At 39.5% G+C, this 25,143-nt stretch overlaps 6 protein-coding genes across 16 annotated transcripts; 3 read left to right on the forward strand and 3 right to left on the reverse strand.

Moving 5' to 3' along the window:
• The first annotated feature begins 1,368 nt into the window (after nucleotides 1-1,368).
• Nucleotides 1,369-2,310, forward strand: LOC140761494 (LOB domain-containing protein CRL1-like). Its single transcript, XM_073098846.1, has 2 exons — nucleotides 1,369-1,897; nucleotides 1,983-2,310. Exons 1-2 carry the CDS (start codon nucleotides 1,619-1,621, stop codon nucleotides 2,301-2,303), a joined length of 600 nt encoding a protein of 199 aa, XP_072954947.1. The 5' UTR covers nucleotides 1,369-1,618; the 3' UTR covers nucleotides 2,304-2,310.
• A 2,395-nt stretch (nucleotides 2,311-4,705) lies between these two features.
• On the reverse strand, nucleotides 4,706-6,120 carry LOC140761480 (LOB domain-containing protein 16-like). The gene is made up of 2 exons (XM_073098827.1): nucleotides 5,640-6,120; nucleotides 4,706-5,244 (listed from the first exon to the last, which is right to left on the reverse strand). The coding sequence occupies exons 1-2, from the start codon at nucleotides 5,961-5,963 to the stop codon at nucleotides 4,936-4,938; spliced, it is 633 nt and encodes a 210-aa protein (XP_072954928.1). The 5' UTR covers nucleotides 5,964-6,120; the 3' UTR covers nucleotides 4,706-4,935.
• A 1,655-nt stretch (nucleotides 6,121-7,775) lies between these two features.
• On the forward strand, nucleotides 7,776-8,838 carry LOC140761308 (AT-hook motif nuclear-localized protein 20-like; the record flags this gene model as incomplete). The annotated part of the gene is made up of 1 exon (XM_073098580.1): nucleotides 7,776-8,838. A coding segment is annotated over one exon (819 nt), but the record flags the coding sequence as incomplete, so codon positions are not given.
• Nucleotides 8,839-12,861: 4,023 nt separating this feature from the next.
• Nucleotides 12,862-16,982, reverse strand: LOC140760861 (ethylene receptor 2-like). 9 transcript variants are annotated; one of them, XM_073097917.1, is made up of 3 exons: nucleotides 16,814-16,982; nucleotides 14,156-15,888; nucleotides 12,862-13,559 (listed from the first exon to the last, which is right to left on the reverse strand). In XM_073097917.1, the coding sequence occupies exons 2-3, from the start codon at nucleotides 15,854-15,856 to the stop codon at nucleotides 13,035-13,037; spliced, it is 2,226 nt and encodes a 741-aa protein (XP_072954018.1). In that variant the 5' UTR covers nucleotides 15,857-15,888; nucleotides 16,814-16,982; the 3' UTR covers nucleotides 12,862-13,034. The 9 variants fall into 9 exon arrangements, with proteins under 9 accessions (XP_072954018.1, XP_072954017.1, XP_072954009.1 ...); XM_073097916.1 differs by having other exon boundaries at nucleotides 14,156-15,938; nucleotides 16,840-16,974; XM_073097908.1 differs by having other exon boundaries at nucleotides 16,692-16,971.
• Nucleotides 16,983-18,301: 1,319 nt separating this feature from the next.
• LOC140761310 (transcriptional regulator TAC1-like) lies at nucleotides 18,302-18,760 on the forward strand. The gene has a single exon (XM_073098582.1). It carries the CDS (start codon nucleotides 18,302-18,304, stop codon nucleotides 18,758-18,760), a length of 459 nt encoding a protein of 152 aa, XP_072954683.1.
• Nucleotides 18,761-20,070: 1,310 nt separating this feature from the next.
• LOC140761397 (uncharacterized) lies at nucleotides 20,071-23,550 on the reverse strand. 3 transcript variants are annotated; one of them, XM_073098702.1, is made up of 11 exons: nucleotides 23,397-23,550; nucleotides 23,152-23,306; nucleotides 22,673-22,756; nucleotides 22,498-22,587; nucleotides 22,381-22,423; nucleotides 22,100-22,206; nucleotides 21,926-22,021; nucleotides 21,117-21,230; nucleotides 20,926-21,014; nucleotides 20,608-20,677; nucleotides 20,071-20,528 (listed from the first exon to the last, which is right to left on the reverse strand). In XM_073098702.1, exons 1-11 carry the CDS (start codon nucleotides 23,497-23,499, stop codon nucleotides 20,304-20,306), a joined length of 1,176 nt encoding a protein of 391 aa, XP_072954803.1. In that variant the 5' UTR covers nucleotides 23,500-23,550; the 3' UTR covers nucleotides 20,071-20,303. The 3 variants fall into 3 exon arrangements, 2 of the variants coding, with proteins under 2 accessions (XP_072954803.1, XP_072954804.1); XM_073098703.1 differs by lacking the exon at nucleotides 21,926-22,021; XR_012104570.1 differs by lacking the exon at nucleotides 20,926-21,014 and having other exon boundaries at nucleotides 20,455-20,528.
• Nucleotides 23,551-25,143: the final 1,593 nt, after the last annotated feature.

Below are 25,143 nucleotides of genomic sequence, written 5' to 3' on the forward strand. Positions count from 1 at the left end.
CAAGTGGCCAAAGGAACTATACGGAAGATGACGGGATCCAATCCAATACAATACTTGTATATAAGTCCAAATGTATCGTACGATTCGTAGTGGAATTTTTCCATCCTACACCCTATTTTTTTTCCTAATTAAATCATAGAAAATGTTCTACCTGGAGTGTCCAGTAACAACTATAGGGGATAGTTCAAGGTGCTTTTTGGAATTTAAAGTAGTTAAAAAGATAAATATACATAGAGCAAGGTGTGAAACGAAAAGATATGCTAAATATGAATTGGATACAGGTGAAGCGAAGGTAGCCGCGTGTGTATACAGGCTGGTTCCACTTTTAGACGAGTCTTCCACGTGTCACCCACACCGACACAACGTTCTCATCGAAATCAAGAAGTTGGAAGCAAGATGATTAAGTGATCGATGTATAATTACTAATCCCATAAACCATAGTGAGGTATGATGCATGCCATCTAACTCCTTAATTATATTTCCAACCTAGACGAGAAAGATCGCCACGCCAACTAATTACTTAATTAGTTGTTAAGTAATTTAAAATTCTTGGAAGGTAGAAGGAAACAAAGAAACCCTAGAATTTGGGCAATCATCTAAACACGTGCGGTGGCCCCCCCACCCCACCCATGACTTCAATGTCGGCTTGACCGGCCTACTTAGACCGGTTTCGGTTACTTTGCACCACCTCCTTTGACCAACCTCCTATCTCGCACCCGAATAACTATCCAGAATAAACTATTCACTATTCCCCCCATCTTTCCGCTATTCCAGGAATAAATGGGCAAATTTTAACGGGCAATTAGATAGGTTAGCAAATAAATAGCATGCCTTTTAAATTTCAAATTTTAGTTCATTATTAACTACACTTTACAGCGTTAATTATGTGGATTATATATGTAAAGTCTTCATAGATTTGTTTGTTTGTTTGTTTAAGCAATGATTAATTAGAATCTTAAATTAGTGCGTATGTTATTAGTAACAACGTTATCAGTAAGTACTACGTGGCATGCATAGTCGCAACAACTCTTAACAAACTTGTAATTAGTATAGATTTAATCTTGTTGATTTCATGCTGTATTAAAGTTTCATTTTTCGAGATAACCACCCAATGATCAGTACTTGACTATGATAGAGGATTATTAAAAAATGAAATCAATTGAACCAATAATGATAATAATAAAAACTGTCGTTAATTAATCAAATAATAAACATCTCGAATTCCGGTTATTGTCTCCCATGGAGAAGATACACATCCTATTGATAGATGTGACAAGCTCCAATGGCTTAGCTAAGCTGATCAACATTTATATCGACTTAATTATCATTAGAAGGTACTTCTTGAATTGGCCCATCAAATGGCTATCAATTGTTCAAAAAACAAATGAATTAATAAAGCATTAATAAAGAACAAAACTAGAAATTAAGAACAAACTAATGAAGCTTGTAGCCGATCTGGGCGACCGAGCCAAATTTATTATCCATCGAACTGTGATGCACAGTCCTCTTATTCTACTTCTTATAAGCAAGCAGCCGGTGCACTTCCTAGCCCTACCAGGAAACTAAGAAATTATACTAGCTATCAAGTCAAGGATCAACCTGATCACAATAACAAAAGATGGCAGGATTTGGATCTCCCTGTGGAGCTTGCAAGTTCCTCAGAAGGAAGTGCGTCCGGGGTTGTGTCTTCGCCCCTTACTTCAGCCATGAACAAGGCGCCGCGCACTTCACCGCCATCCATAAGGTCTTCGGGGCGAGCAACGTCTCCAAGCTTCTCATGCACCTCCCGGAGTCCGACCGCTCCGAGGCGGCGGTCACCATCTCGTACGAGGCTCAAGCTAGGCTGCAGGATCCTATCTACGGCTGCGTCGCCCATATTTTCGCCTTACAGCAACAAGCGAGTGCCTTTACCCATTCAGTCATTTCAACAAACACTTTTGTGCAACTTTCTATTGTACTGATATTTTACCTTCATTGTATAGGTTGTCAATCTGCAAGCACAACTAGCCTCTTTCAAAGATCAAGCAGCCTGTGGGCTTAAGGATGGCTTTGGTAATGCCGCTCCTTTAATTCCGGATTCCTTGGCAAACGCTGAGAATTTGAACTTGTACAACAATGGGGTCTTTTACTCCGATTGCATGCAGACTCCTCAGAACCAGCCGATGTATATGAACGTTGCAGAGAACTCCTCTAATGCCATGGCATCTCTCGAGATGCAACTGCAAGCAAGCACTTGGAGGTCAGAATACCATGACATGGAGGAGTTCGAATCAGATGCCTATGCTTACCTTTTTCACCAATGAGAAAGGTTGAGCGATGAATGCATGAAGCTTTTCTATATATCAGTTACACCACATTCATGTTAGTTAGTAACTAGCCTCACAAGGTGTGAGCCATTTGTACTCATATTTAGTAGATGATTATATATGAGTGGGTATAAAATTTAGTTCATTCTCTTCATCTATTATATTGTAACTAGCTATTAAAGTTGAAGCTCCTATATATTTGTGAATATTATGATGATGATTTTATATATATATATATATATACTTTTTGATGTCGAGAGAAAATCATGGGTAAGTATTTACGTTCCATTCCAAAATCGATCAATTACGAGGCTTACACACATAATTGGCCACTTAGGTTTGACATAAGCAAGAACACTAGCTTAAGTCTATCAATATGAACACATACACATACAAGAGAATGCAGCCTAAAACTTCAAGTATTTCACAAGGTTGGGGAACACATAGATGCACATGTATGTTAGGGGACTCAACAGTACCACTAGATGCATGAGGTGATTACCAAGATGAGAAGAAAAATATAACTCGAACTAATAACTCGGTTGCCAGCTAACATAATCACCTCTACTCCTTAGAACTTTTAATTCTAAGAGATAGAAGACTGAGAGGGCAAAAGGAAGAAGATGAGACTAAATAACCCCTTGAGGACCAATATCCACATCAAGCCTGGATGGGCAAAAACACCTCTCACTAACTCATTATCCCCTTTTTCAACCACAAGAGGAAGAAAATGAAATGAGAATGTATCTACTTCACAACCCACAAGAAAGAGAGAGAGAGACAGGAGAAAAAAAGAGAAGCAGCAAGAATAACAAGAAAAAATTATAGTGGGAGGAGGAGCCTCTCTTTCCCTCTGCCTCTCTCCCTTGCTCCAAACCAACCAAGAGATATGGCTATGTTAGGAAAACCCTAGCAGAGTTAATAAATATTATGATGAAGATATTATCCACCATCAAAGATTTCATTTCAGAAACATTTCGCAATTGCATGCACTAGTGATATATAATCGTCTAGTTTTTCTACGAGGAATTATCGTTCCCTTTTAACTTTCTAAATCAATTTACTTTTTATAGCAGAATAATATTACTCGATAATAATCAGGAATTAGGTCCATTTCATTTCTCTTAGCATAAGGCCCAACAAATAAGCTATCGTAAAAGCCCACATTACATAATGGGCCCTAAATCCGTGTATGGATCACACAAGGCCCATGAAAGCTTTTAACAATATCATAATTGTAGTTAGCTTTTAACATAAGGTTAAATATTTACACAAGGCCAAAATATTTCTTTTTCTTTAATCTACTTTTAGTTTGAACTAATTATGCTTAGTTAGATTTAACCCGACAAGATAATATTTTAAAAATAGATTAATAATAAGAATGTAGTGGCAATTACGTAAACATCTATACAAATAATGGATTTGGATTGTGTCACGGTTGGGTTAATCAGATCCCAAGACAAACATTTAACTAATGAAATAGTTTTGCTTCCATAGTGAGAAGTTAATTTTGACTAGTCTTTTTATATGTCTCTTCAAGTGCACGTAAAACCCCTAGCCATAGGACCCCTATGTTCGTGAAACCTAGCTTTAAAATTAAATACCCAATCCCTCAAGCTCAACGCCTTGCTCATTCCAAAGCTTGGTATCATATTAGAGGTCAAAGATAGACGGCAAACGTATATTCTAATTACCTCGCTAATTAAAGTTTGTGCATACAAAAGTCTCATGACTTGATTCAATAAAAATGATCGTTTAAAGTCGTCTATTTAGGAAGAAAAATTTAGCTTTACGCGTAATCTCGAACTGCGGAATATTATTACTTCTAGAGTACTATAATCCACATGTTAATAAAATGGTCATATATGTGGCCTTCTTTGTAATAGTTATCTATAACATGATGGCCATATTGACCATGGATTAATAAGGATTATATAGGCCTAGATTTATATTCGATGCGATTTGTATATTAATGAGATCGATGTTAGGCAAAACTACATAGCCTTTTGCCATTATATTGGATGGAGTAGGTGGTGGATTAGTTCCTATTTTTATGCTTAACCACGAATACAGTGGTTGATTAGGCAGTTGAGAGAAAGCAAATGGCCCACCATTTAGCTCTAATGCATATCATTAGTACTCAAAGAAAGGTTAGAGCTTATCTAGAAATCAAGCGTAGTGATTATATAATAATACTACTACAACAACAAAGCTATCAGGTGCTTGCTTTGCTCTCTAAATTTCTACAGCCTAACTCTGGACTTTGTCTAAGAGTCTACAAATTCAAGATTCTTTACTCATTCCGTATGCCAAAAGGAAAGGCATTAATTGGACAGTTATATATTATTCAAATGATGACAAATAACACCAGAATATAAGGATCAAAGGACTAAGCAGCTGATAGAAACTTGTAGCCTTGTAGATGATCATCTATTTATCATGGAGTCATTCAAAACAATAAACCTTTAGAAGTTAAGATTGTCATAGAAGTTAATGTTATTCCATGCAACTCTACCAACACCATTAGCTCAAGATTCCTCTTCTCTCATCTCCTTGTATATACAACTAGCTAGCTCGTCGAAATTTTTCGGCATGGTAATTAAAAGTTTAAAAAAGACTAGCTAGTTAGCTAACTCCCCATCATTCTTAGAGCCAAAGCTTGGAGCTCTCCAAGTTCATCCTGTGTTCCTCTCCTCTTGCTGCTTGAGAAGTAGTCCTCCTTAAAAAGCATCTCTCGCATTGGCAAAATTCCAACAGTTGAACTTTGATCAATGCAATCCAGGGAGCTCTGTGGAGACAATGATTCGGCAAACAAGTTTGGCTGGAAAAGAGTGTTTCCTATGTTCCCTTGCATCTGATTCCCAATTGCTTGCGAATCCAACGCCTTACGAGCTATCTGCGCTTTTGCTTGCATTAACTGCAACTGCAAGCTTGCCACCTATAACAAACCAACATGAGAATATATATATAAGCTACACCACAATAAGCTAGTGCATTAATTCATCTTCAAAGGACTAAATCATATCTTTTGGTGCATAAGATTGTAGTGTAAATTTGATATTCAAAGCCATAGAACTAACATGATATAAGATTAGGTTTTCTTCTTAACCCTCTAAACCTATCAGAAATTCCCTATTTTGCTTCATGTGAATGTCAATCACAGAAGTGCAATTGAAGAGGGGCCATATGATCCTCGGCAAGCGGATCCATGCATGCATGCACGTACGCACACACGCATGTAATTAACGAAGAATATATATATATATATATATATAGAGAGAGAGAGAGAGAGAGAGAGAGAGAGAGAGAGAGAGAGAGAGAGAGAGTATATACCTGCTGCTGTAAGGCAAAGATATGGGCCACACAACCATAGACAGGATCCCTGAGCCTCGCCTGCGCCTCGTAGGCAACGGTGACGATCGCCTCACACCGGTCGGCGACGGGCAGGTGGAGGAGCAGCTTGGACACGTTACTCGCCCCGAACACCTTATGAATCGCCGCGAAGCGTGCCGCCCCTTGCTCCGAGCAAAAATACGGCGCGAAGATGCAGTCGGCGACGCACTTGCGGCGGAGGAACTTGCATGCGCCGCATGGAGAAGACATGCTGCTAGTAATTTTGCACTGGAAGCTACTAGTACCAGTACTAGTACAAAGCATGCAACACAAGCATTAACGCAAATAGGTGGTGAGCGTGTGGAGATTGGGATTGAGATTTTATAGAAGAAGGGGAGGGTGGGGGACATGGGATGTTGAGAGATGTAGGGTTCTAAGGGGACAAGGAGTTAATGAGAGGTAGAGAAGGAGATGGGGTGGGTTTCTATAGAATTAATTAATTAGATTGTGATATGGTTAAGGGGTTTGATAGGGTTTTATACAAATGAGTGGGAGGGGGGGAGTTGTTTTTGTGAGATGCTACGATTTTTAAAGTGATTTCGTTCAAATTTGATTAAAATAAATTGGAATTGTAACGCCTTTTGTCCGCCGAACGCCGCACTTTGAGACTGCCGATCGATGTGCGGTGCCGGTGTTGCTTTCGTGCGCGCAAAGCCATCACCGCCACCTGCCGGTCACTCTCTCTACACTTTTCACCTTACACCCTGCGTTCTGTACGAATTTGTGATAGGGGAAATCCTCCCAATTTAGAGAGATAGGATAACGAATTTTGTAGATAATGATGCATGGTTCGAAATGTAAGTTTCCTTAAAACTTTTAATACAAACGGTCGTAAGTTGGGCACTGGTGGGGTTGGAGTATGACCCTCCTTCTTTTTCCAGTACATGAGAATTTGATATACAAGAGGTAAGAGGTGCTTTTCGGAAAGAACAAAGTTTAATTAGCTTTATTCTATGGTCTAGGATGTAATAATTAAGCAGATGCTAATGCAGTCCAGCTGTTATGTTTTACTGTGTCTAAGATGAAATAATTAACACATTTTGGCCGACTCACGAGACTCTCGTGTCAATTAAGCTCTTGCCTCTTGGTGTGCAAACTATTGGTCTGGGCTTAATTCTAGATCTAATTATTTTAACTATTATTTTGGGCTCAAATTCCGGCTCTTTAGCCCAGAATGAAAGAAAAAGGCCTAATGGGCTGGCTAATCGGGCCCAAGCCCAACCTCTTAAACAAGGTGCTAGTACTAGGTGGTGAGATAACAGGCTAAGAGGCCTCAGCCCAAGTGTGGCCCAAATATAATTGGGGCCCAATTGGTAGATGGTGAGATTGTGTTGTTGAAAATTGAAATGATGAGACTAATAAAATAGGTAGATAGAGATAGCGTTGGAGTTTTACTTTAAGAAGGAAAAGTTTAATTAAAGAAAACAAAAGAGGTGGGGCCCTCCCCTGATTTCACCTCAAAATCACATCACACCTTCTCTTACGTGTCCAAGTGCTTGCCACCTGCCCACGCGCACCCGGCCCTACACGAAGCCCTAGTCTTTTCTTTACTTCCAACTCCCTCTACTTCCATAGTAGGACTGTCCCAATGCATTACCAATGAATACAAAATCAAAGTGGTTTAGCACCAGCACAGCATCTAAAAGCAGCAGAGATAATATAATTTGTATTCCAAAATTGCACGAACCAATCCTTTCCTTTTTTTTCCTCTCTAATGAAGTAGCCCTTCTATTTGTTAGTTGTTACACCCACTTGGCCTCCGCTTCTCTGTAGAACCCAAGTAGAGAGAGGTAGAGTGCTCCACTGCCTGTCTACAGGTACAACTAAGAGTATTAGATATAAACAATGAAACAGAGAGAGAGAGAGAGAGAGAGAGAGAGAGAGAGAGAGAGAGAGAGAGAGAGAGAGAGAGAGAGAGAGAGAGAGAGAGAGAGAGAGTGGTTTTCATAGTCTTCTTGGTTGTTGTTACCTTACTTTTCTCCTTTAATTAGAGTAGACTTAGCATATAATTAACCAATCCTAGAGTCCATCATAAAGAAAGAAAGAAAGAAGGAAAGAAGAAGTTGGAAATTTTAATCCAAGAAGCTGGCGAATCGTTGGTGGAGCGGCCACTTGGGCCTTGCCGGCGCCGACTCGGCGTCTCTGGGCCTCTCCAGTCCTGACAAGATGAAGGAGGAGATGCAGAACAAAGAGAGTCATCATCATCATCATCATCATCATCATCATCATCATAATCAGGATGACGAAGAGGACGATAGAGAGAACGGGGATGGAGACGAGCCAAGAGAAGGGGCGGTGGACGTAGGCAGCCGCAGACCACGCGGACGCCCACCCGGATCCAAAAACAAGCCGAAGCCCCCGATAATCATCACCCACGACAGCCCCAACGCGCTCCGCAGCCACGTCATGGAGGTCTCCACCGGGGCTGACATCGCTGACAGCATCACCCAGTTCGCCCGCCGCCGCCAGCGCGGCGTCTGCGTCCTCAGCGCGGCCGGGGCGGTCGCTAACGTGACCTTACGGCAGCCAGCTACCCCCGGTACCGTCGTGCCGCTGCACGGGCGGTTCGAGATCTTATCCCTGACCGGCACGTTCCTCCCCGGGCCGACATCGACGGGTTCCACCGGGCTGACAGTCTACCTGGCCGGCGGGCAGGGGCAGGTGGTGGGGGGCAGCGTCGTCGGTCCCCTCGTCGCCGCTGGGCCGGTCATGGTGGTGGCCGCCACGTTCGCCACTGCCACCTACGAGCGGTTACCCCTCGAGGAAAACGAGGAAGACGTAGATCTCAATGGAAGACAATTCCCCAGCGGCGGCCAATTGCCGGATCCGTCGTCGCTGCCTTTGTTCAGTTTGCCGACGTCGCACGACGCCTTCCCTTGGCGGCCGCCGTACTAGAAGAAGAAATTTAAAGGCTAAGGTGATCATCGATCTATTAAAGTGTAATGATATGATACTCTCATGGTGAGCTTTCCAACTTAATTGATCTGTTTTCCTTTGTTAGGTTTGCATGATGATGTAGAATTTATTAAGCTATAGTTGTTCATAACTGTTGAAGATTTTAGTGTGGATTAATTAATCAAAATGAGAAGCAGCAATCATGGCTGCCTCATACTCTTATCACTTCTTTCTTATTTTCTTATTGTTCTGCCCTCCTCCATATACTGCTAATTAATTTAGAGATTTATTGCCGTCTCTTTAACTCCTCTACTCCATGCTAATACTGCATGCAACCAATTTGTTCCCTTTTCTATATGTTCTATATATTGCACATCGACTCTGTGTTTAATTATATGTACAATGAATAAGTTTGCTTGAGTAAAAATAAGCAGAAGCTAGCATTGAGCTGGTAGAGAAATATTTAGATGATGAAGTACTTTGATAGAGGTACAAAAGTTTATTCTGATATATTATAACATAAGGTACAAAAGAATATTTATATATTTAAGTAGTGACAAAACTGCTACATTAATATTAATATTTACCACACGAACAATATGCTTAACATATAATATCATCATACGTTCCTATTTAATTATGTCATCGCACTGCAGTGCGACCAAAATATTAGGTTAAAGCATCCAACACACACACACACACACACACACACACACACACATATATATATATATATGAGTAGAAATAGCTCCACTGTCATTGAATCCCACCTTTGGATATGATAGAATACTCGTTCCACATATACCTATCCATCGTTTTGATTATTTTACTTAAACGACCTTGTGCTGACTTCATAGTAATTATATTATCGCTTTTAGTAGTCATTTCTATTGTCATGGAGTACAGTCCGGCTAAGATTAATATTAAAACTATAGATTGTTGGGAAAGAAGCTAATTAAATACGCTTGTCTCGAACCCTAAAGTTCACTAATTATTAATGTCTCATGTAATACAAATATTTGTTAGTTATCTTCCTCTTTCTCCTATACTTTTTTAGGCTAAGTTCTATAAGTTTTTGTATTATTCTAAGTGTGTTGGAAATCATGCTCATCTTTCTAAATTCATCCTTATGCTCATGTGCAATGAGTGAAATATTGATTAGTTTTTCAAGCCTTATTTTATTCAGAATATACTTCTCCAATTACTCCAAATATTTCATGGCCTCTAGCCTGTTCATTCTTCTTATATGCATGCATCTTGACTGCACATTGCCATATTCATTTGCATTTCCAGTAAATATCCATTTTGAACATTGGTAATATAGCAACATAATCTTTGCCGAATAAAATTTGATTTGAATATGATCCAAAACAACAATCACATTGGGAGTGAGAGTGCTGAATATAAAACTGTAGAAAGCTTATGTGATCGTCAAAAAAATTGTCTGTTAATGCTATATCAATACATCATGATGCTCCACTATAATTTATCTTTGAATTTAATTCTCGTGTTCTACATTGTTATATACTTTTGGTTTTATAAGCAACAATAGTTCTTTTATTAATAACCCATACCCTATTTTGATCTAAATATAGGATAGTTTCAAAGAGTTGCATGTTAATTAAAGTAATTAACTGTGGCCAGTTTGATGATTCTTTTGTTGGATGATATGTAATACATTTGAGAATGTCAAGTAATGCACAGATGCCCTATGATTCTTTGCTTGATTAGATACCAGATGATGGTTAGATGCCCTATTAATCTATAGATTAATCACCCTATAAAGTCAGAAGACAATTGCTTGTCTTCCACGCATGTTAGCGTGGAATATTCACTAATCAACCAGCAGTGACACAAGCAATAATGCTATGCAGTCATGTAAATAGTTAAGTTATTTGAATTTACCCACATAATTTACTGGCCGTCTAAATGTTCTACATACAAAGTCATAAAGCCAATTAAAATCTGCTTTGAGAAGACGGTGATAATGGAACCCTAGCTTTTACATATCCGATAAACTTTATCAGTTCATTATGTGTTGCTTTAGTTAATGTGATTGTTAAGAGTTTCTGTTGAGCAATTCAATCAGAATCTCTCTTTTCTTTTTCTAGAGGCATACAAATGAAATATTGGAAATTAATTAATTAAGTGAGTCTCATAACGCAATCATCTACTTAGAGGACATCAAACATTTATGTGCTGGTATCTTTTCACAAGCCTTGCATGATTCATATACATTCATTTAATGTGCATTTGTTGATGTACCACTATTTAATAGTTAAACAACAAGCACATTACATGAAGTACTTGCACCCCTCACTATGATACACACACACACACTCGGGTCTAAGCATCAATTAATTTGCATAATCTCTATCACTAAATGATAGCATCCACTACCAGAGGCCAGTGATCCCTCCTTTTGATGCCACTTAAAACCCTTTTCCAAGCTCACCCTCATCAACAATTGCTACTTTCATATAAACGAGCCAATCAAACTAGGGTTTGAAAAAGTATTCTCTAAGAATGCAGTAATAAAATATATGTACTTGGATCTACGACAAAAGAATGGGCCAGGTCCATCCTAATCCAGCTAATCTTACAGAGAAGCAAACAACAAGTGGATGTACACCTATCATATTAAACTAATAGCTACCGAATAATGTAACCCTAACCCTATGCATTATCTCAACTCTATCCCAAAGAGTGTTATATTTAGGAAATTAACTTTGGCAAAAGGAGGAGGTTCTCTTTTTTTCTTTTTCACGTCGTCATTAAACCTGCAACAAAATAGAGAGAGAGAGAGAGAGAGAGAGAGAGAGAGGAGAGAAGACTCTGAGGTTTCGAGATCTTAACAAAGTGGGATACAATGGTGAGAAAGATGGATGAAGTCCCAAGTGAAACATGACAACATATATACATCTCCGTGGCATGCATAAGGATCTTGTCCGTGATGATTAACGAATTAACCAGTCTAATCCATCGTTAATGTGTTCATAGTCTCATGGGGGTGTGGGTGGAAAAGAGTGGAACAAGACAAGATGGGGAAAAGAATGGCATCCGTCTCTTACGAGGGGATGTGGGTCCCCCCTCGTTTTTTGAAGGAGGAGAGGGGGAGAGGGAGGGGGGGCGACTTAGAAAGGACGAGAGAGAAGCTAGGGGAGGGGAACCGCTCGTATTCGTCCACGTGGGAAAAGTCGTCTCGGGGTCGCCATCGCCTTGTCTCCCGCGATTTGCGGGGGGGGGAGAGAGAGAGAGAGAGAGAGAGAGAGAGGGTCTCTCAGTCTCTCGTCGTCTAATTAAATGTATAAATTATATATATATATATATATATATATATATATAATATTTTGCACATAACGCCCTGTAAAGTTGTGCGTATTTAAGATAGAGACATAGAGGTGTTTATGTGCAAATCTGTATGGCTGCAGACCCACCCCCATGATCAGAAGGAACAGAGTAGTAATATACTTGATATAAACAACCACAATGATGCATAGCAACTTCTTTTGATAAAGTTGTGGGTGGGGGTTTGTTACTTGTCATGTCTGTTCTCTTATGGCCAAACATCTCTTCTGCTCTACGACTTAAAAAGAAAAGAAAAGAGAAAAGAAGAAAGATCTAATTTCTGAAAGGAGAAGCTGTCTTCTTGCAGAGGATAAAGACCTTTAGGGTATAATAAGATAGGTCAACAAATCACAATCTTGCGAGCTATTTATTTATCGATCATCTAGAAGTCTTCACTGTCTACCATCTGTTTTGTAGAAGATCTGGGAACAGAAGATCTCATTCAAAAAATTCTCTCTTATAATAGATTTTCTTCTCTCTTTTTTTCAACAAAATTTTATTGGCTCGAGCTCGGGTTGAACAGGAGCTTTGAACAATTTCCAAAATCTTGTCTGAATTAGACTATATGCCACTGATGAGAGGAGTCAAATTGAAAATGAGAATAACAACTACCGGAATCCACAAGAAGTTTGCAGAAGAGTTGGTGAGCACGTCACATCTTTGTAACGTTGATACACAATAGGAAAGATGCTGAAAGAGCGATGCTACTGATTGAGAACGTCTAGCTACTACTCCCTGGCTGACTCCAAGGCAATTGCCTATCAAAGGTTTACATGATTCTTTTCAATTCATGTCAGCTAGGCTGACGTGCTCAAGATATTTTTTGCTCAATAATCTGTGATAATATCAACAAAGCAGCTAACTGTACAACAGATTGAGGCAGATATCATGTCTCTTTCAAGATTATAATATGTTCAAATTTGCTGAATCAAAGATTACTATTCAGATTATTGTATACAATTTCCCTGTGCACAACTAGTATAGTTGCGGTTCGACCAAAAGATAGCGAAGACAAATGGAAAGCATTAAAACTTTACTAGCCTATGGCAGCAGAATCAATCCCCAATAGAAAGAATTAATAACGCTTTTCATTTAAGTGTTTTGAAGAACTCTGTACAGTTCATCTCCCATTGCTTGTAGAGTTACTGGTTTCCGGATCAGACCATTTATCCCTGACTGTAAACACCTCTCCCACACATCATTTTCGGCACTTGCAGTGAGAGCCACGATAGAAGGCCAGCACTGGCTTCTAAACTTCCGAATTCTCCTAGCCAGTTCAAAACCATCCATGTTGTGTATATCTAAGCCCAGAATCACAAGTTGGAAAGGTAATTCCGAGGAGCCAAGGGAGCTCAGACATTGGATGCCAGAGGAAACAGAGGAGACATGGCAGCCAAGCTTCCCAAGGAGCTTTCGGGTGACAGTTCTATTGCTGTCATCATTGTCGGCTAGTAGGACTCTGAGACCTTCAAACTTGGGTGTTGATGATGTTCGATATGGCTCCATAGATCCACCTGACACTGGAGTAGGGGGCTGCAGTTGGAATTGGAGAACAAGCATCACGATTTCCACAAGGCCTTGGGAATTCCGTATTGCCCAAACGTTACCTTGCATCATCTGCAAAAAAAAGAGAGTCCACATTAGAACGAAAATGAGAGTACGGAAGGTAAGACTAAATACTCCACACCAACTAATTATATTATAGACAGAAACACTTCAGAAGCACTAGGATATAATAAGTTCATCGAAGTGAAACTGGATAATGGATATAATTGTTAATTTTATTCTATTTGTTGATATAATGCTACTTCTATATCAATCAAGATGCGGCAATTTTCCAACAACACAAGTTTGACCAAAAGATAAATCAACTGAAAGAATCCAAAAGAATTGACAACTATTTAGAACAAACCATGATGTCAACTCTCTAGAAATAGTGACAAAATCCTGAAAGAAAAATTAGATTCAGTAAACGGGTAGACATGTCACCTTGGTAAGAGGACTTTTTTGGTTCACACAATTAAACAACCCTACAAAAGTTCATCAATGTACATAAGGATCTAGATGGAGGATGAATACAATAGCTTTATTTGTAGGTACGTCTCTTTAGCTCCAACGCACAGATGGAACAAAATCTCATTAAGCTAACATACTAATGTGCTGCGTACAATTAAATGAATCTGGGCTTCAGAAGAAATGTTATTGGTTTTTACCTGCACAATCTTCTTACACATGCTGAAGCTAAGTCCCGTATCAAACCCTTCAGAATCGAGTCTCTGAGGAACCTGACCTGATGAACAACTTGAAAAACTATTTCCCAATCTATTTATCCCAAACTCAAACTTCACAATAGTGTAACAATCAGAGGATTTCATTTTCCACGGAGCCCAGTCCAGATCTTGTCTCTTATCCACCTCGCCATAACTAAGGGCATGAAAAGTGAGAGAACCTTCATCACATCCTTTTATCAGAGTACTAACTATATGCAAAATGACATGGAAAACTCTCTTCTCATTGCCAACAACACATTGAGGAATTGAGCTCTCGACCTGAAAACCAAAACTAATACCCTTGCAACAACAGAGGCATCTTGCAACGCTAACAGCTTCCTTGATCATAGAATGTAGATCAAAGGGCTCAATTGCTAAAGATAAGCGGTCAATGTTGATAGTAGATATATCCATCACATCATTGATCAAAGTTGATACAACACTACAAGTTTTCAGAATCGTATTAACTACAAGCCTTTTTTCAGGACTCAATTCTTGTTGTTGCATCATTGACAACAAACCCATAATGGAGTGCATGGGCTTTCTCATTCCTTGAGTCATGGCTCTTTGAAATGAGTTCCTTGCTTCGGTTGCCATCATTGCAATCTGCTTCTCCTGCAGCAAAGCTCTGTTTTGTTCAATGAGTTTGTCTCTCATCAACTGAGATTCCTCTAAGACTGCAGCATGGGAGAGCGCAACAGCAACTTGATCAGCCACTACTTCAACAATCTCTAATTCTTGGTAGCTCCAAACCCTGGAATCATCTCTAGGAAGGACCAAAACCAAAATAGCATACCTTGCTTGAACGACTTCCGGTGTCCCACCCCTGAAGTCAGATACATTTAGCATAGGCATCCGTATTGCAGACACAGATCCCGACTCAGATGTACCTCCACTACTTGCAAAACCTAGCACAGAGTCTGAGCTTAGTATCTTAACGCCTTTTTTTTCTCTTATCTCTCTTACATCTGGGTCATTAATTGGAATTGAATGACTGCACAGATCCAATGAGCTCCTTTGCCTCAATTCATGAGTCAAGATCATCTCATCTCTACTATCCTCGGGCATCCACACTGCACAATTTTGAAGCCCCAACGTATTGGAAAGCTCAACCAAAGTGGTGTACAAGATGGTATGCCTATTGAGCGACTTGCGTATTTCTTGCGTTAGCATCCGGACGTGCCATCTTGCTTCCTCCTGCCTCTTCATCAGCCCAACTTCATGATCCAATTCTTGAGCTTTTAACATCAATAAAATCTCTCTCTCCTTCACTCTCAGGAGCTGAGGAATCAAGGTTAAGAGGGTTATTGCTGTTGCAAAGGAGACAAGGGCAGTGAAGAACTTGGAAATGGTAAGGCTCAGCATCACGAGAAACGAGTGTTGTTCATAGGTGAACACAGTTAACAGGTGAGTCAGCCCACAGAGGACTATGAATGCGCCAAACTGGAACACAATCCATTTGAAGGGGAAGAGATTGGAGCAGGTTGCAAAGTATAACAGCTCAAGGGGAATTGAGAAGTAAGCTCCCGCAATGAAGAAGTCGCTCACCCTCTGGCACAGGATGATGCTCTCAATATTCCAGAGGCTTTCGCCGTGGCAATTGCACCGGGAGAACCCAATCTCGAATGCAGATGAAGAAAACATCAGCGAGAAAATCACAAGCCCGCGGCACAATGCTGTTAACATTTCAGCCAGAACTCTCCGTCAGTCCACTGATGCAACCATTCTGCGATTTCATAAGGATAAAAAGGTCACAGAGCTTAAGACATTTCCCCTCTTCACATGTTCCTAAAATCACGACAGTCATAAGACAGAAAGCCTCATATATATTATTCGCGTACAAAATGGCAAATAACAATCCAAAATGGGAAAAAAAAGAAGAAGAAGAAGAAGAAGACAATCTTTTTAGGGAATTCCCATTTAAAGGGGCGGAAAAAACAAAACAATTCTGCCAATACCTTCAGAACCCAACTTCAAACGCATTCACTATACATGGATCAGACATTATGACCACCAAGAGCAAAGCCCTATGAATCTAATTCTGGTGAAAAAGGAAAAAAGAAAATTAACTATATAAAAAAGGAAAAACCCTGAACCCTAATTCCAGAACATATAGAGAACTTAGCTTATGTCGTAAATTGGAAAGGACTTCATCAATAAACATTACCCACGAAATCATAAAACCATAACAAACCGCCACAAGGAGGAAGTAAACGAGATCCCCTATCGCCTAAACGAGATCAATAAAAGAAACTAATAACAGCCTCAAACACAACAAACCAACTAAAGTAAACACACACAAAAAAAGGACCCAATCACCATAAAAATCTCAACTTTTCCTCCTATATTCTTCCTACAGCGTCTTCATCACCCCGCTAGAACACGAAAACGCACCATCTCAAGGAAAGGAAAGAGCAAAAGGACGAACAACGGTACCAACTACAGAAAAACAGCAGCGCCGTTGTTACAAAACCAATACCTACAAAACCACCATCACCAATTTGAAGAAAGACTGGGCGGATACCCATGAGCTCCATCAACCCAATTAGAGCGCAAAAACCAGTACGAACCATACCATAGACAAGGAAGACGAGATGAGACCTAGGTCAGATTCGTCCTTATCTTGCCTGTGATGGCGAAATCCTACGACTGCTTTGTAGTCTCTTGTTGAGTCCTCCCTTTCGATTTCGCCATCATCCCCCTGAGTTCCCCCACTCGTCTCGGGGACGAGCTCGCGATTGGACTCCAGAGGAGGAGATGGACAAAAGCGAAGCGGGGATGTTATAGGAAATAAAAAAAAAAGTGTTCTCTATTTTCACCCACTTCCGTTAACTCCTCTACGCCTTCTGCGGTCTGCTTATTAGAGCATATATATATATATATATAAGGAGGTTTCTTTTTGCAAATAATAACAGGCATGCAAGTTTCTGAGGGGAGGAGTGAAGTTATCCCAACTTCGGGGACCTGGGGGCGAGGAGGTACGTTACCGGGCCTACAACCATGTGTGGTTTCAGATTTTTATTGGTAATATTCCACTTTTACCCTTGGATCGGTGAAGACAACCTGGACATTTCCACGTAGGACCACAAAATAAAGGAGATGCATTACCACGTAGGAGTGACGGGGATGGACTTTCCATATACTGGGCGAATGCAGCCCTCCCACATATCAGCATCCTGTGGGGCCCAATTTGCCAACTGGATTTCAATTGGACCTTTTTAAATTTTACATTTGGGTATTAATTTCTTCTCAGGGCGTTTATTGACTATTTTCTATTTGTCATTCATTGACGGGGTACGAAGAAAGCCATAGATATTATGAGAGTAATTGATGTCGTGGGGTTGAGTTAGGTTGAACTGAGTAATGAACTACATGAGTGTTTGCTTTTGGGATCTTATTTCTTTTTTATTTTGAATGAAAAAATAAATAAAAATTCGTGGCTACTTTCTCAGTGAAAAGAGTTCACGCGTTCCACCAAAAGCTAATTCCATGCTTCCCTAAGGGAATAATAGCCCCTTCCCTCCTTTGGCATCACTGTCGTCGATGTTATCCTTAATTAATACTTTAAAACATAATAAAATACTAGCAAAAGAAGAGTACATCGTACGTATTACACAAAAAACAACTTAGAATTCTTGGGAGATTCCTTCCACATAGAACTCTTGACCGCATGATTCGTTCTTCAAAATGACTACTGCTAAAGATAGCAATGCTAGTATGAAGAGCTCACGCAAATTCTAGCCACATACCAAGACTTCTCTAAACATGGAAGAATGGATTACTTTATAGAGATGGATTCTTGGATGAAAGCAACCAGAGCTATTAGCTGCAGCCAAAGTGTTACTGTAATAAACCAACAAGAGGATGATAGCCAGTAGTGAGTGAGGCAGCTATCCACCAAGGCCGGCCGAATAGACCCCCAAAACTAGACTCCAAAACCGTGTCTCCCTCTGTCCTAATTCACTATAACACAAAGCTAACTCAAGCATTGCTACTACTATATATTAACCCTAACACCTCATATCCCCTTCCTCTTCTCATCAGCTTCGTACTACTTTCTCCACCCATCTGGCAGCTAGCTAATTAGAGATGGAAGGTGATCACAACTACAAGGAGTCGAAAGCCATAAGCAATGGCGCAGAGTTTGGTCGTCCTTATTACGAGTGCGTCTTCTGCAAGCGCGGATTCACGACCGCGCAGGCGTTAGGAGGGCACATGAACATCCACCGCAAGGATCGAGGTAAGGCGCCACGGTGCGCGGCGACCATGTCGACCTCGGTGCTGAAACCAGTACCTGATCAGGAGATGATCAACTTGGATGGCTATGGGTATTATAGCCACCCACATGAGTTAAGCAGCTATAACATGTACTTCCCGGCGGCGTCGACATCCGAGGCTAGGGTCGCCATGGATGACGGTGTTGTTTCCCGTAGTCATGAGGAGTTGACTCTTTTTGGTGAGGAGTTGTGCTTGGGATTAAGCAGGCATGTTGATGGGAGCGAAGAGAGAGAGGTGGATTTGGAGCTCAGGCTTGGCCATCAGCCTTAGCATGCATGCGTATATGATATATAGAGGACTGCAACATAAACTTTATAGTATACGTAGTGCAACATAGTAACATGCATGCTTTTGTTGTACAGTTGCTCTTAGCTATTCCATTTGGTTTTCATATAAGGTTCTCACTATAATGTATGGGGTCTACAATGGAGTGTTATATTTAGTGGTTATGTGTTTGTTTGTGTATCACCTCTGTTTAAAAATGTTAATTTCCTTGATATTCACACTTGACTTGGAAGAACAGAAGGAAGTGTGCTACCTACTATGTTTCATGTTATGAACTGATGGTATATGACTAACAACTAATTAAAATGAGTTCATAAAATGCTCATGACTTCCCTAGCTGCAAAAGAAGCACAACTACTATGTCCAATAAGGAAGGTTGGATCATGCACTTGTACCTTCTTAGACCTTAGTTGTTTGCATTTGACGATTTTCTACGTCACCAAGTTCCCCAACTGCAAGCATTTGACGATTTGCATAATTGGCTACAATTAATCTCTTAAAAATGATATTTGTAGCTGATTCACGAATTAATTAAGTGGTTCTTTCCTCAAGTAACATATCGGTCATGGTAGCATAAGTAATAGATATTAATTAGTTCACATTTAAAACTGTAATTCTATGGCAGAATCTACCCAGTAGTTTCCTTGAGACCTATGTTGAATTATTTAGCCAAGGATGATGTCATCAACAGCACTTCAAGGGTTAATTATTGTGGAACTAACAACTGTATGTAGGCAAACAATGTGAACTAACAACAAAGACAAAAAGTTTGGTTTGAAAAGACAGACACAAGTAAATGCATGACAATATGACTTGCTTTCTTCTGTCACACCAAAGCTAGTAAATTATAGGTTTGTGGTGATACACAGATGAAAGAGAACAAAGCTGGAGTTATAAAGAGTATCTCAATGCAATCTCACTTGCACTTTTGATAACATTTGCATGAGTAGACATGGCACAAGCCAAATCAAAAGGAGAGGACAAAAGTTTTGCTGCTTCTTTAAAAGAAAGTAGCATTTGATATATTTTTTTATTGGACTGGAAGACAGTCCAACTTACAAGCACAGAGAAGATTTTGAGTCAAAAAGACATGGCCTTAGGTAAGCCTGTAGGGTCATCTAAATTGGCCTGACCAACCTTTTGCAGCATAGTAAGTTAATAGCATGTAACATTAGGGGGGTTTTTCACATACTTCATAAACTATCTGACAAGAAAACCAAACATTTCTTGAAACAAGAGGATCCAATAATAAAAAACAGAGCTCATAATAGCAATGTATGTTTGATAAGCACAACTAGAAAAAAAAAAAATGGTCAACAGGATGAAAAAGATTATTCTTGCAACAAGTGAAAGAATTGTAATGACACAATGAGAAAAGAGGATTTACAAGACAATTATATACAACCAGGAGGGAGGAGGAGAGAAACTATACAGACATATGAACTCTACGATTATCCTGTAGCTTCCAACAGTACAAGAAATAGAACTTGAACAACATAAAGATACATCTTTCCACAGAAAGATTAGGTCAGTAACACTCAAAAGAAGATGGTAATAAAATCACTTGGTTATGTCCTGTATATATTGGTGCAAGCATATTATGCGAGGGTGGACTTTTTGCACAAAGAGCAAGTTTATTTTTCTTTCCTTCATCTGGGTGGATATGAACCTGGTTGCATGAAACCTGATCTTCTTCAACTTTCCCAACACTGAGCAGAAGTTGATGCAGTAAAGCCCTAATCACTGGGAACTCCTATGGTTGTTGCAAAAGGAGGTAATGGGTGAATCATAAAATAATATCTCAATCTTGTTGCAGGGTTGGATCAGTATACCTCTGTCAGTTCCTTAAAGTCACCACTTGTGATAGCATCTGGGAGGCTGTTCTTTACGATATTATATCCCCTGAAACATTTACAATGACATTTTTGGAGAAAAGCTGATATTAAAAATGCTGAAGCTGAAACACAATGCACATAAAACTCCATGGAATTCCCAGAAATTCCCAACAAAATAGAAAGGCATTCAACAGACATGCAAACAATCTTCTGTCCACTTCTAAAAAGTTGTAGATAATAGTACTAGGGGTAACTTTTAGGAAGAATCTTGAAGTTAAAGTATCTGAACTTCAATTTAGCATTAGTGTTATTAACCTGTGATGGGTGCAAAGAATAGCGTAGCATCTGACAACATGGAATAGAAGCCGAGGAGAAACCACTTGCTCAACAGCCAGAATGTTGACCTTTTTAAGTTATATGCATCACAAAAGAAAGAAAAAACAAAACTTTAGGGAAGAAAGAGGAATATGTGCCAGAGAAGGACAATGTTAACCCAATAGACTCACCAATTTGTCCAATGTTTCCATAAGTGTTTTGATCAGAATATCACGGATGGGATTGCAGATGTAGGATATTCCGATGCTATCCTGAAGTATAGCTTCAAGAATATGCAATGCTATCTGCAAAAGTCCAACTTTTCATATTCAGCAGCCTTTATTGTTCTATTTTCTTTTCTTTATGTATCAGCAAATTTTGTAAAATACAAGTTACAAAAATTTTAAGAGATTGCAGCAAAAGAAAATGGGAAGAACTAATAGCTTCCCAGATTACTAGCTGTACTGAACCCTTCAACCACAAGATAGCTAAATACTAGATAAACAAGAAAAGAATCTGACCAGACCATCCATAATAGACTAGATCAACAATGTGATAACATCATCATGGGACATGCTGGTGTAGATATCTAACAAATTTGAAAAACCAAAGTTTGGAACCGAATGAAAAAGTTATTTCATCTCAGTATACAAATTTCAAGAGAAATTGCGCTCAACAAGAAATGCGGTTAGTTTCTCAATTAAGTGGGAAAGCCGATTGAGCAAACAAGATATCATAAGCATTTTATTGATCTTACTGAAGACAAAGAGAAGTGGATTACTTTGTGAAAGAATTTAAATTGACTAGTATCTTTCCAGGATTGAGCTTATTTTAATGGTCATTCAATTGTGGCTGCTTAGGAAAGAAATATGCATAGGATAGAAATAACAAGGCATACAAGAGACAAGCAAATGACTTTAGATAGCAAAGATGCAGAGATGCAATGAAACGGTGGACAAAACAACAAGGAAAGAGATTTTGGTTTCCTCTAAATAGTTACCACTTTATTGAGCTCACTTCCGATCTCTATAATGGTTTGACAGGCTTCCACCATATCATTTTCAATAGCCCACTGGAGAATTCGTGGTTCTCTACCCTTTAAACAAGATTACGAGTCACCTCCAAACTACCATCTTTTATAGCATGAATGGACAAAGATGGAAAGAGATTTTACCTGGCATAAAATTCCAATAACAGAAAGAGCAACGGAACGAATAATGTCAAACACCTCTATTCTGCTATCAAACAATATCAAGGGAATCAAGAAGTTTGGAGCCCGGGCTGAAAATTTTGGACAAGATAAAATCATAAAATCATCAGGAAATTGAGAATCATGAAGTTAGTCACAAGAAAAGAAATCCGAAATTGCCAGGTTTTCCATTTCCCACATCTCTGATTCCTAGTTAGGCAAAACCATTCCCCAATAATCATGAAATGCCGAAATTCAATTCTTACAATCAACAAATTTCTGCCTCGTTTCTTCATTAGCCGCAACACTCTGCAGAAAAGTAAACTTGGAAATGCAATCATAATGAAAGAGAAAGCAAACATGAAGCTTTAAATAACGCTTACCTGGAAGAGTGTCAAAACATTAGCAAGACGTTTAATGCATCTCGCATCAAGATTTCCAGCATCCATCTTCATGTAAAAACTCGTAATCTCCTGTTTGTTGAATCCCAGAGCTATATATTACACCACCTATTTCCTTGATGATAGAAGCAATCTTAAAAGCCACACAAGTTACAACCTGCAATAAGATGCACATTGTACCGCAGGAGTTGAACACCAAAAAACCAGCCCGGTAGTAATTATCTGGATCTTCCACCCTTTTCTGTGATAAAAAGAATGTGATCTAATTATCTTCTGCTAAACAAATGATCAACTAAACAGCTGCTAAAACTGCAATTCAACAGACACAATTAGATTAAAAAAGAAAAGTTCGCAGATACATCAAGAACCAAAATTACTCAAGAGAAAAGGAAATGGACAAGAACCACATTCTTAACCCGTATAAGTTTTAATCAAACAGCCATGATTCCTGATAAGAGCTAGGACGAAAAAATCTCTTTTTTAAACCACATGAGAGATCAAACTAGAAAGCACTACGCTTTAGAACGATTGCAAGGAAACCGAGTTCCAAAATCAGTCGAACTGACGAAAAAAAGATCAAGAAACAGACTTATCTGATGGCAAGAAGAATCTTAAAAGAAGAAAGATTTGGCGGACCTCGACGAGGTAGCTACTGAGATATCTGATGGCGGCCTCCCTGAGGTCCTCGTTGAAGAACTCGAGGATGGTTTCCGACATGGCCATCGGCTTCTTCATCCATTTCATCTTGTGCTTCTTCCCGCCCCCCTTCTTTCCCTTCGACGCGGAAAGCTCTGCGGAACCGATGATGGAAATGCCGAAATGGAGAAGACCCATCAAAGAAAAGAGGAGGTGAAGGAGAGGAGAGGTATAAAAGAGAGGACCTTGGTCGATCTTGGAGTCTTTGAGGAGATTTAGGGTTCTTTCCTCCAATGGCTCCTCGTCTTGCTGGTCTAGGTCTCGGGTGCCTTCTTCCATCTTTGCCATTTCGAGTTCTTGCCCTTAGGCTTCACGGAGAGAGAGAGAGAGAGAGAGAGAGAGAGAGAGAGAGAGAGAGAGAGAGAGAGAGAGAGAGTGACGCGTTTGCCGCTTTGGCAATGGAAGGATTTGATTTAAACGGAGAGAGTCGTTGTCGAATTAGTCAGAATAGTGTTTTGGATCTCATTACCATAGGAAAATTACATTGCACTCCCTGCCATTTGGAAATTTACGGTTCACACCGGGCCTTTTCAATATTTACCTTTTGAGCCCGCTATTTTAACTTTATTCGAAAAAAAAAATACTCTCCTTACCAACAAAACAGAAACATTTTATGTTGTTTCCTCTCTATTAGTCCTTGATGCACTTAATAGTATGTTATTTAAGGATATAAAATTTGAAAAGATAAAACGTAAGCCCTACATTCGTGACAATATAAGGTCCGTTTTGGGTCATTTGCAAGACAATTTTTGTCGGGTCGGATTCGCCCAAATCAGACTTTTTAATTTTTTACAAATCCGACCCGAATACTTATAGATCCGACTCAGTTCGGATCCGAATCCGGATCCAATAATATATCTGGTCACGTTTCGTCCTTTTACGAATTCCATGATGCTTAATTACTCGGCACTAACAGACATCCTCACTGCCGTAATCATTTATCCTTTGTTTATAAGCTATTCATGATTCAAGTACTAGGATTGTTTTCTTTTTAAGTACTATGATTTAATATTTATTCTGTTGGCGTACATACCTAACTTGAATGAGCTAACGTTTAGCCTAACACTAATAATTATAATGGCATCGCATCCTAGGACTCGTATCAAAGTGCATCATTCTTAACAGATGGTGTTAATTTATTAATGCAGCTGCCAGCTACTTGTATTAGTCAATATATCACATGCATAGTTAAATTAGATATGAATAAAAAAGTGAAATATGCGGTACTAATGTCGTGCTGCTATTGGATTAACTAAAGGGGTCCTTCATAAAGGAAAGATCCTGCATTGATTGATCGACATGCTTTTGGCTAAACACTTTGAATAAGCCATTAAATTAGTGGCTTTAATCAAAGGTTTTCCACTGTTGGACAGGCTGCGGCAATATAATGAGGCCATCACCAGACTTTTTATGCTAGCAAATCAAAGCCTGCTCCTTTCCTTGTGGATTACTTCAAAGGTAGATTTGGAATTCGGATAAGCACGTTACTCTCGAAAAAACTCTAAATAATTAGAATATATGTGGGTTTTATTCTTGCCGTAGAAAGTCCCTGCAGTTGGATCTGCAGGAGATCATCTGTCTCGCAATCCCGAATTATCTGACTGGATCTCAAATGCCCTCCAATAGTCCGACACGTGTCCCACCCGGCGGTTTGTCAATTTGTAGACGTCCTGTCCTCGTAAGTGTAAAAGCTGACGTGGATCCATTTATATATATATATATATATATATATATATATATATATGTATATATATATATATATAAGGGAGCCACGTCGTCAATGTCGCTGTCTGCTGTTAGCATTGTCCGGATCAGGCCCTTCATCTCCACGTGTCGAAGATAAAGCACCAACTCCATTGACTGGATAGGCTACTGCAGCAGTAGGCAGCCACGTTTCACCCAGGACGAGCAAATATGGGGAGGATGAGGTCG

Source organism: Typha angustifolia, chromosome 6 (assembly GCF_048772165.1).
Source record: "Typha angustifolia cultivar Huaian chromosome 6, ASM4877216v1, whole genome shotgun sequence".
Taxonomy (NCBI): Eukaryota; Viridiplantae; Streptophyta; class Magnoliopsida; order Poales; family Typhaceae; genus Typha; species Typha angustifolia.

Coding starts and splice junctions, on each gene's coding strand:
- LOC140761494 (XM_073098846.1), top strand. CDS start 1,619: ATGGCAGGATTTGGATCTCCCTGTGGAGCTTGCAAGTTCCTCAGAAGG. Junction 1,898..1,982: donor TTTTCGCCTTACAGCAACAA/GCGAGTGCCTTT, acceptor TTCATTGTATAG/GTTGTCAATCTGCAAGCACA.
- LOC140761480 (XM_073098827.1), bottom strand. CDS start 5,963: ATGCTTTGTACTAGTACTGGTACTAGTAGCTTCCAGTGCAAAATTACT. Junction 5,245..5,639: donor TCTTTGCCTTACAGCAGCAG/GTATATACTCTC, acceptor GGTTTGTTATAG/GTGGCAAGCTTGCAGTTGCA.
- LOC140760861 (XM_073097908.1), bottom strand. CDS start 16,785: ATGGTTCGTACTGGTTTTTGCGCTCTAATTGGGTTGATGGAGCTCATG. Junction 15,889..16,691: donor TGGTGATGGTGGTTTTGTAG/GTATTGGTTTTG, acceptor AAATGTTAACAG/CATTGTGCCGCGGGCTTGTG. Junction 13,560..14,155: donor TGTGTAAGAAGATTGTGCAG/GTAAAAACCAAT, acceptor TTTTTTTTGCAG/ATGATGCAAGGTAACGTTTG.
- LOC140761310 (XM_073098582.1), top strand. CDS start 18,302: ATGGAAGGTGATCACAACTACAAGGAGTCGAAAGCCATAAGCAATGGC.
- LOC140761397 (XM_073098702.1), bottom strand. CDS start 23,499: ATGGCAAAGATGGAAGAAGGCACCCGAGACCTAGACCAGCAAGACGAG. Junction 23,307..23,396: donor AGACTCCAAGATCGACCAAG/GTCCTCTCTTTT, acceptor TCGGTTCCGCAG/AGCTTTCCGCGTCGAAGGGA. Junction 22,424..22,497: donor ATGTTTTGACACTCTTCCAG/GTAAGCGTTATT, acceptor ACTTTTCTGCAG/AGTGTTGCGGCTAATGAAGA.